General features: G+C 43.0%; 2 protein-coding genes across 3 annotated transcripts; both read right to left on the bottom strand.

Annotated features, from left to right (window-relative positions):
* Positions 1 to 4,227: 4,227 nt before the first annotated feature.
* LOC115677637 (disease resistance protein Roq1-like) lies at positions 4,228 to 7,920 on the bottom strand. Of its 2 annotated transcripts, XM_056318562.1 has the most exons (3): positions 7,814 to 7,920; positions 5,118 to 7,223; positions 4,228 to 4,990 (listed from the first exon to the last, which is right to left on the bottom strand). In XM_056318562.1, the coding sequence occupies exons 2-3, from the start codon at positions 6,141 to 6,143 to the stop codon at positions 4,703 to 4,705; spliced, it is 1,314 nt and encodes a 437-aa protein (XP_056174537.1). In that variant the 5' UTR covers positions 6,144 to 7,223; positions 7,814 to 7,920; the 3' UTR covers positions 4,228 to 4,702. The 2 variants fall into 2 exon arrangements, with proteins under 2 accessions (XP_056174537.1, XP_056174532.1); XM_056318557.1 differs by lacking the exon at positions 7,814 to 7,920 and having other exon boundaries at positions 5,118 to 7,423.
* Positions 7,154 to 8,304, bottom strand: LOC130138851 (TMV resistance protein N-like). Its single transcript, XM_056314186.1, has 2 exons — positions 7,814 to 8,304; positions 7,154 to 7,223 (listed from the first exon to the last, which is right to left on the bottom strand). Exons 1-2 carry the CDS (start codon positions 8,302 to 8,304, stop codon positions 7,154 to 7,156), a joined length of 561 nt encoding a protein of 186 aa, XP_056170161.1.
* Positions 8,305 to 13,550: the final 5,246 nt, after the last annotated feature.

The following is a 13,550-nucleotide window of genomic DNA, read 5'->3' as shown; positions in this document are numbered from 1 at the left end:
TATTTCGTGAGGAATTATGAGGCTAAACATTGCGTGAGTTATTTGGTGTAATTAAAGCTTGAGAAATACTTAAAATGTTTGAGTGACTCGAGTGTGGTTGTAATATCTGTTGTATCGCTTGATATATAGTGAATTTCGTACTGCTCTCCCCGTGGACGTAGATCACTACGATCGAATCACGTAAATCTGGTGTCTGATTTATTTTCTTTATTCTATTTATTTTATTATTCGATCACTTGGCTTTCGCAATATATGAGACTACTAGTCTACCACCATGGGGGTAGTGGCAAGCTCTTCCATTTAGAGAGAAAGCTTCCAAAAGAGGAAGAGGGCGGTAAAAGGGTACATTGCGGATGATTTAACAAGACAAATTATTTGCCTGCCTAGTACCTGCTACCAGATGATTTCATGTATACTGGAATAGATTATAGAAGCTATTTCCTATATTGCTGTTTGTCGCATATACTGATTGTTTACTTTGGAATATAAGAAGCTATATTGAATTTAACTAAAACCTAAACAGTTCTAACTTAAGTAAACTTTGTGTTCGACAAAGATTGAAATCAAATAAAGTTTGATAATTTTAAATGAGACTATAATTAAAATTTGGACAAGTTTTACTCGAAACTTGATAACAAAATTAATAAGAACAATAAATTTTAAAGTAAACTTAATGAGAAAGTGATCATTGGAAGTAAACAAAAAATCAAGTGATTGTACTACCATTTATATGGAGTTTAATTAAAAACTAAGATAAAAGATAATAAAAAAATCGATAGAGATTTAGTTAAAAAGGTAAATGGCGATCGTTTCGAGTGAACAGCTATGGTTCATAACCACACTAGATTAGGGAAGATTCTAACAAATTTTTGCGATTTGGCCACAGTTCACGACCGACCAACTTCGCAATCCTGAACTTTACATTGATGGATGTTGAATTATGTTTCGAGTTTGAGCCGTTACGGAATTCGATCCCGTTGGATAAATATTAAACGATATTGACACTACACGACAAGATGGAAGGGGCACACATATGTTCTCTTATTTTATAATGGCATGTGGGCCCATGTCCAAGTCAAAAGGATTGACTCCCATAAGACAAAGTGAAAGACTTGGGGTCTATCTTAGCCGCACAAAATAGGAGAGAAAAGGCTTTTACTTGCGCATGTCTCTTCCTCATAGTGTGCTCTACGTTGTCACGTAAGGGGTAACTGTAGCCGCAGGGAGCCTTTGGAGTTCTAACGAGAGACAACACAGTGGGTCTTTCCTTCATGCTTCAGCTTCCAAGCTTGCGCCGCACAGTAGCTCTCCATCCTTGGGACGCCGCGCAAAGGAAATACTAAAGTCGAGGAAGAGCATTTCATGTGGGTGGATAAGAAAGCTCTAAGCACATGGATTTGTGTTGTAAGTTTTTATTTTATCCATTTGAGTTGTTTATTTGTAAATAAGTGGGGTCATGAGTTTAATCTAGGTGCGGAAAAAACTCGAGCGTGTGAGTGAGCGATTGTAACTTGAATTCTCTGATTATTAGTTGATTATTTACTGCTGACTCTCTCCGTGGATGTAGGCACCGATACGTCGGACCGAATCACGTAAACCTTGGGTGTCCTTTATGTTCCTTGTTATCTCTCTGGTAATTTCGTATTTGACTTAATTTGCAAAATCCGGGTTAGCTTCCGTATTAGTTAATATTACAACAATGGACTCTTGTGATGTCGATCCCGATCCACTTGACTCCTTTTATGTCCATCCCGATCCACTTGGCTCTGATAGACGATCCTTGACCTTATGGCTCAAATAAAACAGTCGTTGGTCAATTGGTTATCATACCAACTATTGAGTTATTTCGCGCAGCTTTGGTCTAAACCGTTGGGACCTAGTGCACCGATGACAATAGTCAATAAGGAACCCTGCTCGTAATTGGGAATCCAGATCAAGTATGATTTGTTCGGGTCAATGGTGGTGATACAAGAAAATTATATTAAACAACTTGTTCTATGTTTATACTAAGATGCGGTAAAAATATAACACTCAAATAAAATATCTTTTTACATGACAAATTTTACATGCATTTTTTTTGTAACAAATAACATGAGACCTGACCGACCTATTACAATATGTTCGGAAAAGTGTTAGAAAAGTCCTAAACCTTTTGCATTGGTGCCAATTTAGTCATAAATATTTTTGTTGCTGATTAAGTCATAAACCTTTTGTCTTTGTGCCAATTCAGTCCTTCCAGCGAATTTTGACCGGATATTGCTAACGTGGACGCAGCCGGTCCTATGTGGCACCGTCGGCACTAACATGGACAAATTTTAATAATATTTTAATTTTTTTTGGATTTTTAAAATTTTTTTCGGATTTTTTTATTTTTTTCCTCCTTTCTTCTACCTTTGGCCGGTCCAAAAAACTATTAAAATATTATTAAAAATTATCCACGTCAGTGCCAACGGTGCCACGTAAAACCGACTACGTTCACATCAGCAATATCCGGCCAAAATTAGTCGGAAGGACTGAATTGATACAAAAATAAAAGGTTTATGACTCAATTGGCAGCAAAAAAATGTTTATGACTAAATTGGCATCAATGCAAAGGGTTTATAACTTTTCTGACACTTTTCCCACAATATGTTCATTATCATACTTGGAGCAAACTTGACATAGCTACACCTTGCGCTTTGTCAAGCAAGTCTGTTTCCTGACCAACCAACCAACTTCACAAACTTAGACCCCGCATCATTGGACTCCTCCTAGGTTGATCCTAGTCCAGTTGGCTATGGTATAGTCGTCCGGCTCCAATACTCACTAATGAATTATTTCACGCACTTTTAATGCCGCATGTTGGAATTTGGCTCACTAATACCAATAATGTGGTGATGAGCTTTGTCACTAATTTCTTGTTTAGCTTAAATATTATTTGTTCAGCGTTATCGTGGTTGTATAATAAAGTCGTACAGACAACATAAGACACATTTGTCTTGTTAAGTACAATATGTATAATTTGAATTGACTCATAAAGAAAGACTTTTAGTGTCACGACATATTTTAGCATTGGAACTCCAGCTTTCAAACCCGCTCAAATGGAAGTAAAATCAAGATGGGTCACTTCTTAGGAAAGTGCTTTATCTATACACCAAAGGACAAAATTATGAGGTTTAATAAGAGATAGGCATAAACGGATCATATTTTGAGTGAGTTAAGTTAGAGTTTCAGATAATGGTGTGACATCCCCAAATCTGACCCTATTCAAGATGTAATGAATGGTTAATTCATCAATGCGCAACTAGTAGAATTAGACTCTGAATCGATTCAAGAATCATTCAAGAGTATTCCAAGCTACGGGAAAGGCAATTTAGGACTTCGATGCGCACGACCAAAGAACTCAATCATGGATTGACAATTCGACCATAAGGATCAATGAGGGATCCTCATAAGCCATTTCAAGTCGATCCAGGAATGGTTATAGCTCGATTCAACAATAGTATAGAATCAGATTGCGGGTGATTCCGCACGATTACTGTATTGATTCCGAACGACACTAGACCAATCCCTAATGATCATATACTTCAAAACGGGCAATTGACCCCTCTCCATTACATGACAACCGAGGGTCATCCATGAATTGAAAAGGTTTCAACGTAGATTGATTTGGAATTAACTACGGGTTAAACGCACGAAATCTCTAAGAGCCGCTCATAGTTCTAATTATGCGAAAGATAGTGTGACAACCCAGGCGGCGGTGCGCGGGGAGGAGGGATGACGATGCGTCCACGCCTCGGTCCTCGGACGTGTGTAGGGAAGGGAGGGGGAGCCTCTCTTGTCCCACATCGCCTAGAGGGGGAGTCCTGGACTGGCTTATAAGGCTTGGGGTTCTATAACTGTGTAATGCGTTTTAAAGCCGTGAGGGTTAGTGGGTCCAAAGCGGATAATATTACACAGTGTAGACCCGGGGTGTTACATGTGGTACAAGAACCGACTCCCGACCGCGTGTGGGGCCACAGCGAGAGCGTTGTGCCTGTAAGGGGTGGAGAGTGTGACCGCCCAAGCGGTCGTGCGTGGGGAGGAGGGATGGCAGTGCGTCCGCGCCTCGGTCCTCGGACGTGCGTAGGGAAAAGAGGGAGAGCCTCTCTTGTCCCACATCGCCTAGGGGGGAGTCCTAGACTGGCTTATAATGCTTGGGATAGTGGGCCTAAAGTGGACAATATTACACAATATAGATCCGGGGTGTTACAAATGGTATAACACTCGAGTAAAATAGTGTCTCGTACAACACTTGTACACCCCATTTGCGATAAAGTAAGACCTCACTGACCTATTACAAATCATTCGCTCTCACCGCATACAAATTTCTCTAGTGAACGCACTCTATTTTATCTCCCTCTCTTGCCCAAACGAAGCCTGTTCTCTTTTCTCTAGAGAATCTCTCTGGCTCACTTCAAATGCTCCCTATGTGCTGTAAAAGTTACTGCTCTAAAAGGGCTAGCATTTCTGACCAAAAAAATAAAAAATAAAAGGGCTAGCATTGCTCCAAATTCGGCTCCATGAAAAGCCTGCGCGACTGAAATTGTTGAAGAAACAACAAAAACTCAACTTCATCTTCTCTTCTCCCGGACAAAATCATGACAAATAGCCTTAGGAATTGGGGTTCATTTTTCTAATCCAAGTGCCTTGGAATGCTGCCAAAAACCATTCGAACCTTAAATCATGCTTCCCCCCGGTTTTTCACTAAGAGGCTTTTGCGTACGGCAAGTACTGCCGGGTTCAATGGAGTAGGGGAAAATTTTAGACAGGAGGCAGGACACTCTGGCCATTCAAACCATCTTAGCTGATGAGGGAGAACAATAGAACGTGGAAAACTAGTCTTGAGCGTGACGTTAATCATTATGAGATATCTCAAATTTGTCAACTTTGCAAACGGATTAGAACCAATTTTTTCTATCTCTACCGGCTTTTTTGGGGCCAACACTATGGCTTCTACGTCATATTGCCCCTGCACACAAAAAAAAACGATGGTTTTATTATAACTAGTTAATGAAATACTACTCGAATCCAAGCTCACAATTTTTGATTGGGCAAGGAAAAACAAAAATCATGATGTTAATATCAAGTACTCTTACCTCGTCTCTTGATAATACCTTGACGACTTCTTCACAGCGCCATAATCTGCTACGTTTCGCGAGATTATGACGATGCTTTCCGTCAGCAATTTTCTGCCCCATCAACTTAATCAAGCGATGCACTTGTATGGTCCCATTCTCATCCCTTATCAAGGATTTTTCCATGAGATCATTTACTATACCATCAACTTTACTATCTGGGACATCATAACAGCTGTCATCGTAACGACTTTCACCATAACAATTGTCAGCATAACAACTGCGAAGAAGACCTTCAACGTATTTTCTATTCCATCCATCGAAGAAGCAAGCAATGTCTAGAAAAATGTCCTTAGTAATATCATCCAATCCATGTAAGCTTTGTTCAAGCGCAGTATGGATGGTTGGGTGAGAGCTTCCGGCGAATTGATCCAGTTCTCTTTTCCATATAGATGCATCCTTAGCAAAGAAGGTAGAACCCAATGCCTTCAGGGCTAAAGGATGGCGTTGAGTATAATGCAGAGCTTCATCTACAAGATCTACCGTTATTTCTTTGTTTCCGTTTCCCGAAGCGTACTTCTCAAAAAGTTCACGAGCCTCAGCAGCCTCTAGAGCCTTAACTTCATGGATGATAGCTTTAATCTTGTCGAGCACATTCTTATCTCTTGTTGTAACAACGATCCTACTTCCATAACCAAACCAATTGTGCTCTCCAGCTAACGCTTCTATTTGACATATGTGATCCACACCGTCAAGAATAAGGAGAACTCTTTTGTGACAAAGTCTCTCCTTTATTAAATTAATTCCTTGACGGCAATTGGTCACTCTTATTTCTTCACTCGTTAATGTAGATAGCAACTTTTCTTGCAAACTTTCCAAGATTTTGGAATCACTCGAAATTCCATCGAGAAAAGCGGAACCATCAAACTTTTCGAAAATAGAGTTAAAAAGGGCTAAAGCCAAAGTTGTCTTCCCCATACCTCCCATGGCCCATAATCCAATCGTGAGACCTTCGTCCTGAACTTCGTGCGGAGACCTCATCCTCATTTTTGATATCAGGTGGTTCACTCGTGAAACCAAGCCAACTGGATACTCAGCAACATGACAGGATATCCGAGTTAGCCGTATCGAGATCTCCTTTACAATGAACTTCACGAGCCTTGCTTCAGTTCTGACAGAAAAGAGAGAAGAAATCGAAACTCAATTCACAACTTATTTCGTTTCCAAAACTTTCCAGTTCTCAGTTTAAACTTCATCCTGAAACTGCATATGACATGGATGGGCTTCGGTTCATGATTCATTGGCCATCGGGTGTTAAATGCTGGTTCGCCTACTTTGATTTTCTAGATATTACGACTTAGGGATAGGCATATATTTGCGGGGTTATTTCTATACAGATATTAAAACAGGCAAAATAACAGTATTGAGACAATACGATATTTCCTAGATTTTAATTGAGTAGAATAATGACCTAATATAAATTAGTAGAATGACAACCTATTCTATTGTTCGAACCCACAAACAGCTGTATTTATTGAGATCCCTAGTTTTATTAAAGGAGTACCACGACTATGCATAAAAATATCCTAGTTTTTACTTAAACAACATAATGACGCTAATTTATCTAAAGGGCCAAATCCACCAAAAACCCCAAACTATGCTCACTGTGATACATTTACCCTAAACGTTTTTCTGTGACACTAAAAATCTCAAACTTGTATCTATGTGACACATTTACATTCCGTCAAGGTTCCGTCAATAAACATCATTAAAAATCTGCCTATATGGACGCAAGAAAGCTAACAAAGTTGGCATGGCGCCCATGTGGCTTAAATGAAATAAAAACGACGTTGTTTTGTCTAAACAATCATTTAACGGAACATTTACGGAGGGTAAATGTGTAACATAGGTACAAGTTTGTGGTCTTTTATATCATAAGACAAAGTTTTGGGTATAACTTGGGGTTTTGATGTCAAAAAAAAGTTCAAGATAAATGTATCACAATATGTATAATTTGAAGGTTTTTATGGCTTTTTCCCTTATGTAAAATATAACTTTCAGAAAACCCACTCGTCCTCCCCGCTTTCTAATTGGATGAGGGTCCCCGTCTTGGACTCCACGATGACCCTGAAAAACAGTACCAAGAGTTAGTACCAATTCTTATAGAGCAAAATTCTAGATGAAATGAGGGAGATATCTTCCTACTATGCAAAATGAGTGACCGGAGAGGTTGATTTACAAACAAATATATGCATCAAAAGGAGAATGATTGGAAATATGCCCCTCATGAAGCGAAGTGTTGTAAAAATTATACAAAATGTTGAAGTATTGTCCCATATATCACTTGACAACATGTCTTATATGCTCTTTATATTAATGTGATCTTCTACTTGATAGCTTAAGCTTTTAGGTGGGACTTTCCTAATACAAAAGGATTATGTCAGGAATACACTAGTGACAGTGATGACGAGGGGTAACTAATTAATTACTGTTGCGAGTGTGCTATGAATCGTACTTGGTATCAGCCATGTTTTTTGTGCTCTCAACTTAAAATACTCTTCCTGTGATGGAGTTAGACGAACCCAAAAACTCTCTGTGTTTCCATCTATTTCAAAAGATTGAAATAACGTAATACTTTTTCCTAAGCGACGACATCAAAGGAAGCGATCTGCAATAGCAAACACCAGACGAATTGAAGTGGACTAGCAGCTGCTTACCCCTTATTGTAAACCCACCCTGACAAACCTCCAGCGTGGAAAAGAGCTTTCTCCCATTTCTCCACATCCTTCAAATCGAAGCCTACGGCCTTACCGCTCTTGCACTTGTTTTTGTATGCATCGAAAGCATTTTTGTAACTCTCTCTTCCTCCTCTTACTTCTCTGGGGTCCACTTTGAAAAACACAGGCAGAACCAAGAGGCCGTTGGTCTTCCTGCACTCCATGATCTTGGCTACCTCTTTTAGACACCATGACGAAGTGGCGTATTGCTCGGAGAAAACGATGAGTGCGATGCGTGACTCCTCGATCGCATTCATAAGCCCATCTGATATCCGCTCTCCTTTCTTGAGTTCCTGGATGTCGATATATGTGTATATTCCTCTCCCATCTAGAGCATCGTAGAGATGACTGATGATGTTGTCACGGCTGTCCGGGCCTCTGAAACTCAAGAAGACGTGATATTTCCTCCTGGGTTGCGAAGCAGAGGCCATTGGAAGCGCCAAAAATAGGAGGTCAAGAATGAGCGATTCTCTACTGTGTTTGAGGTGGTTTGTTCACCATTCGCTCTTGTTGATAGATTCTCATTCGATGAGAGAAATGTATCCCGATCTCTAAAGTATGCCGATGGGTGACTTTCTGCTTTTCGGTCAACGAAGAACGAAGATCTTATTCATGAGAAAATATTAGGTACTCACAACGAGAAAATATTGGGTGAGTTTAACACTCCATGTAGGATTTGCAAAAAACCACCCACAAATTGACACGTGGCAATCAGGGCCCACATGTCAGGGAAAAACTTGTCTCTCTCCTCTCTCTCACGCGCTCTGCTCTCCATCTCTCTGCAACCCCACGCTCAACCCCCCCTCTCTCTCTAACACCTTCGGTCATGTTCTGACAAGCCTTCTTCAGTTCATCTCTCCTTTGAACTCAAGTCCTTACAGCTTTCTAGCCAAAAAAAAAGTACTTCAAGCTTGACTCCGCCATCTCCGCCAGCACCCTATCCATGCCTAACCTCCCCGACCGCCGCGCCTTCCCCCTCTTCCTCCGCGGCCGCAACCGGCGACCTCGACGACGGCGAAGAAGCACTCCCGAATCTCGTGGTCGATCCAGAAGCTGCTGCGTTCGGTCTTCAAGCCGAAGACGAGCTCTACCCCGGCGTTCGCCGTCGCCGGTCTGTACTCGCCCGTCGTCGGCGATGACTACGGGTTTTACGTTGGGTACGACAAGTCCGGCACGTTGTCCACGATTCCGGAGTCCCCGGAGTTTGAATATCTCGGGAAGTTGTCGCCGGAAATGGATCGGAGGCGATGGCGACTAGAAAGAGCAGAGCTGGTCGTGCATCGGGCATGAGCCAAGGTGTTAGAGAGAGAGGGGGGTGAGCGTGGGGTTGCAGAGAGATGGAGAGCAGAGCGCGTGAGAGAGAGGAGAGAGAAAAGTTTTTTCCCTGAGATGTAGGCTCCCGATTGCCACGTGTTAATTTGTGGGTGGTTTTCTGTAAATCCTACATGGAGTGTTAAACTCACCTAATATTTTCTCACAACGCCCTTCTTCCTTGTTCAAAGTCAAAGGCCACATCTTTGAATACCAAAGTTCTGTCAAGACTCAACCTTTAATTAGCTTCTGAAACACCCAATTTCACCTTCCTTTTGAATCAGATTCCTTTTGTTTCTGACTATGAATGGGTAGTTAGTAGCAAGCTCTCATTCACAACTTCCACGACAGTTTCTTCTGTTCTTCTGTCCATCTTCAATGATATTGGTGCATATAGTGGCAAAAAACGAAAAAACTATGCCCTCCATCTCTGTCCTTTAAAGAACAGTTTTACCCTATCTTATTCATTAAAGAAAATAGTATCAGTCAAAGGTATACTGAATATTTCTGGGAAGGACATCAAATTCGTGTTTTTGACTTTATGTTAGTATATATAGATAACACTTAGGATTTCAATAGAACTTTAATCCACAGAAATTCAAGAATTCTAATTCCTCATAATTTGCAAAAGCTAATTCCCTCTTGTGGATTACTATGATTCCGGAAAGTACTTTTATTGCGAATATATTAAGTTTATGTTCATATTTTGAGATCAATAAAAAAAAAAATTTGGTCAAAGAGATCAATAATTTCGAATGTACTTCTATTGTATTTTAGAGGATGAGTAGCAATAGTAAGGATTTTCGCACGAGGGCAGTCTCGTCTCTTAAAAAAATTGTGCTAATCTTGTGTGTGAAAACAGCAGTTCTCCTAGTATCAAGGAAAGTGGGTGGGTCTTTTTCTTTGGGGCCACAGAAAAAAAAAAGTCGTGCAGTGTTGATTAGAAGAGCTCTCGTTATCTCAGTATGACAATTTTTTCTCTATTGATTCGATTTGTCTAATCGAATAAGTTGACAGTCAAGAATCATATCAATAATTTAAATTTGTCAAGCTAGATATAGATTGATAATTCATTGACGGAAAATAGTGACCACGCGCTTATAGTCGTTGCCTTCATGCGGTGGAAATTTCAATGCACAAAAGAATCAAAGGGGATCCCTGCCAAGAAAGAAGACAATATCTGAGGAAATTTCCATGCAGAAGCAATGGAAAGAAATAAAACCAAACATGAGAAACAAGTGCTGTCATATCATACGTCAGACATGTGGCCAGAATAGATTAATACTAACAAGCGTAAGGACCGTGATGACGGCAACATTTTAGTCTAACACCTTCCAAGCCGGTAAAAACCGGTACAACTAGAAAAAAGCTCCTCCCTCTCTTCCCTCGCGGCCATCAACATTGTCAGCAAAATCTCCGCTGCTCAGTCCCTGTATATATTGGTCTCCCCCCCTCAATCCCAGCAGAAGGCAGCAGATAGAGAAGGCACTAAACGCCAAAATGAACATGCGATCAAGCCAAGCCCATCTCTGGCCTGATCACACCCACGATCATCTCCTGAAACGTTTAGTCTAAGGGCTGCACCGTTTACATGTTAATACACAACCGAAAGTTCATATTCTCCATGACAAAAGTTAAAAGTCCAGGACAATTTTAATGGCAAGTGCAAAGTTTAAGATTCCGTAGAACATTAGGCTAGTATAATTTGGAAAATTCACTTTTTCGAACAAGAAATTGTTAAAAGAAAATGAGAATTGTCTAGATTTTTGTCACGTCCCGAACCCCAACGAACTCGCGACACCCCTCAAAGGTCATATTGAACGCGACGTCCCAGGACGCGTCGCCGACCCAGACGAAACACGCGAAGAAAAACGCAAGCGGAAGTAGAAATAAAACAATCCAGACAAAAGATAATGACAAAAAGATAGCGCAAAACAATAATTTCATTTATGCCATAACAACCCAGGCTACTAACGAATAAACCGCGTTTAGCAAAAGGGGACGGTGGTTGGATAGTCTACTACATTATACAAAAAGGGGGCATACAAGAAGGGAAGCAACATCGATGTCCACTACCACTTCCGGTCTCCGAACCGCATATGACGATTGTTCGCCACTTCAAGCCTGAAAATGTTTAACAACGGGAATGAGATAAATCTCAATAAGCAGACAACCTAAACCCCACCTAGGCCAATGCGTACCCAGACAAGTCTCAACATGCAATCTAACCATCGACGTACTAGAAATCACATAAACATACTTACCTCGCTTCTAATCATGCGCCAACTCTGCATATTAATCAAATCACTATAAGCAATAATATTCCAAGAACACATCACAATCACTCAAGCGCCATACACACTTGCATTCATCCACTTCAATCAAGTACATTCCACATGCATGTCCATCCAACTATCCACGACCCGCATAAACACGCCTCAGGTCCTCTCCCACAGCCCGCGTCAACACGCCTCAGGCCCATTCTCACAGCCCACGTAAACACGCCTCAAGCTCATTCTCACTGCCCGCGTAAACACGCCTCAGGCTTAACTTTCTTTCCAATGACCCGCGTAAATACGCCTCAGGCCTAACTTTCCTTCCACTGACCCGCGTAAACACGCCTAAGGCCAATTCAAATAATCACATACGCCACATCACACATTCATTCGAAAATCGACCACACGACAAACTAGCCAACCCAATCAAACCCATATTCAAGCATCAACTCACACTTAGATCATCACAAATCAACCCGCTATTCAACGCACTCGGCCCCTCAATCAATCACACCAAATTGGTCAGTAGACCACCACAATTCCACCTTCAATGCCTCATCAATTTTGCCCAACAACAACCACAAACTAAACACAAATCAAATATTAAATCACATGGACCATCACAAGTTAACCCGCCATTCAAACACTCCCAGCTCCTCATTCAATCACACCAAGCCGGTCCTTAGACCGCCACAACTCAGCCGACATTTTCTCATTAGCTCGGCCCAAACAAACCAACACGAACAATCGCCAATCGAACATTAAATCACAAGCGAACAGCTAATAAACTTGACATAAATTTTCAGCATTATACGACCTCCAAACCAGCCATAAAATCAGCAATAAACCACCTCGATTCAGTCCATACTCCGACCCATTCGTTCAGCCCGAACCAGCCCACAATTCAGCCACCAAATTTCGCTAAACGGCCACCAAATCCGCCCCGATCAGCCACTATATCCACTACACTCAGCCCACACCCAAACCCCTAAACAAGCCTAGCAATACCCATCATCCTAAGTTGTTGGGATTAGGAAGTCGCTTACCTCGACTTGAGCAAGAAAACGGACAAGGTCAGCGGGGACTCGCCGGAACAGCAGCGACAACGGCGATCGGCGAGGCTCTCGGCCACAGCCGGGCGGCAAGGAGCTCCGGCTGAGGCGGCAGCAGGGGCGAGCAGGGACCTCGCCGGAACGGCAGCAGCTCCGGCGACTGCTGGGCAGCGACGGCGACGGGCTGCTCAGGTGCGGCTGGATCCTTCGGGAGACCAAGGGAGAGGGGAAACAGTCGGGCCAGGGGGTCAGAAGCAACGGAAGTCGGCTCCGGGCCGCACGGCGGACGGACGGGCGACGGGAACAGGACAGGGGAGGGCGGAATAGGGGATGGGGCGGCAGAGGGTGGTCTTGCCGGAACAGCGGCGGCGACGGCGGCTGAGGGGGAAGCTGGGTGGCGGTGGCGAGCCGGCGAGGGCGGCGGTGACCAGCAACGACGGCGGCGACCGGTCGGTAGGGCGCGGCGACGGCTGGCTGGCGAAACAGGGGAAGGGAAGCCAGAACAGGGGAAGGGGAAGGAGAGAGGGTCGCGGCGGCGATGGCGCGGCCGACGGCGGCGCGGCGAGCTGCGGTGCCGAGCGACGGTCGGGCGGTGGGCAGCAAGAAGTAGGAAGCAGAAGCCCGGCCGGAATAGGGGGGGAAGGCAGCAGCGACAGTGGCGACTGGCGGGTGACCGGCGAGCGGCGGCTTCGATAGGCGACCGGCGAGTGGCGGTGCCGAGCGACGGCGGCGGGCTCGGCCAGAAGGGAAGCAGGGCAGCGGCGGTGAAGGGGAAGGAGGAAGATGAAGGACAGAGGACGAAGAAAGAAGAAAGAAAAGAAAAGGAAGAAGAAAAGGAGGAGGAGAGAGAGAGAGAGGGGACGTGAGATTGAAGGCGGGGAGGGGACGTCTGCATGGGGCAGAGAGGGCGCGGCAGAGGAGAGAGAGAGACAAAAGTCAACGCAATAAGTGCGATTTAACGACCCACGTTCGAATTTGAAAACAATTCAACGGTTCACGAAAAATTCTAATTAATAAATTAAAAAAAAAATCAAAATA

The sequence above is a fragment of the Syzygium oleosum genome, unplaced genomic scaffold (genome assembly GCF_021117445.2).
Source record: "Syzygium oleosum isolate NSW1041296 unplaced genomic scaffold, Sole_v2.1 Sole_v2.01, whole genome shotgun sequence".
Lineage (NCBI taxonomy): Eukaryota > Viridiplantae > Streptophyta > Magnoliopsida > Myrtales > Myrtaceae > Syzygium > Syzygium oleosum.
This window is presented reverse-complemented; position numbering and strand designations above follow the sequence as displayed.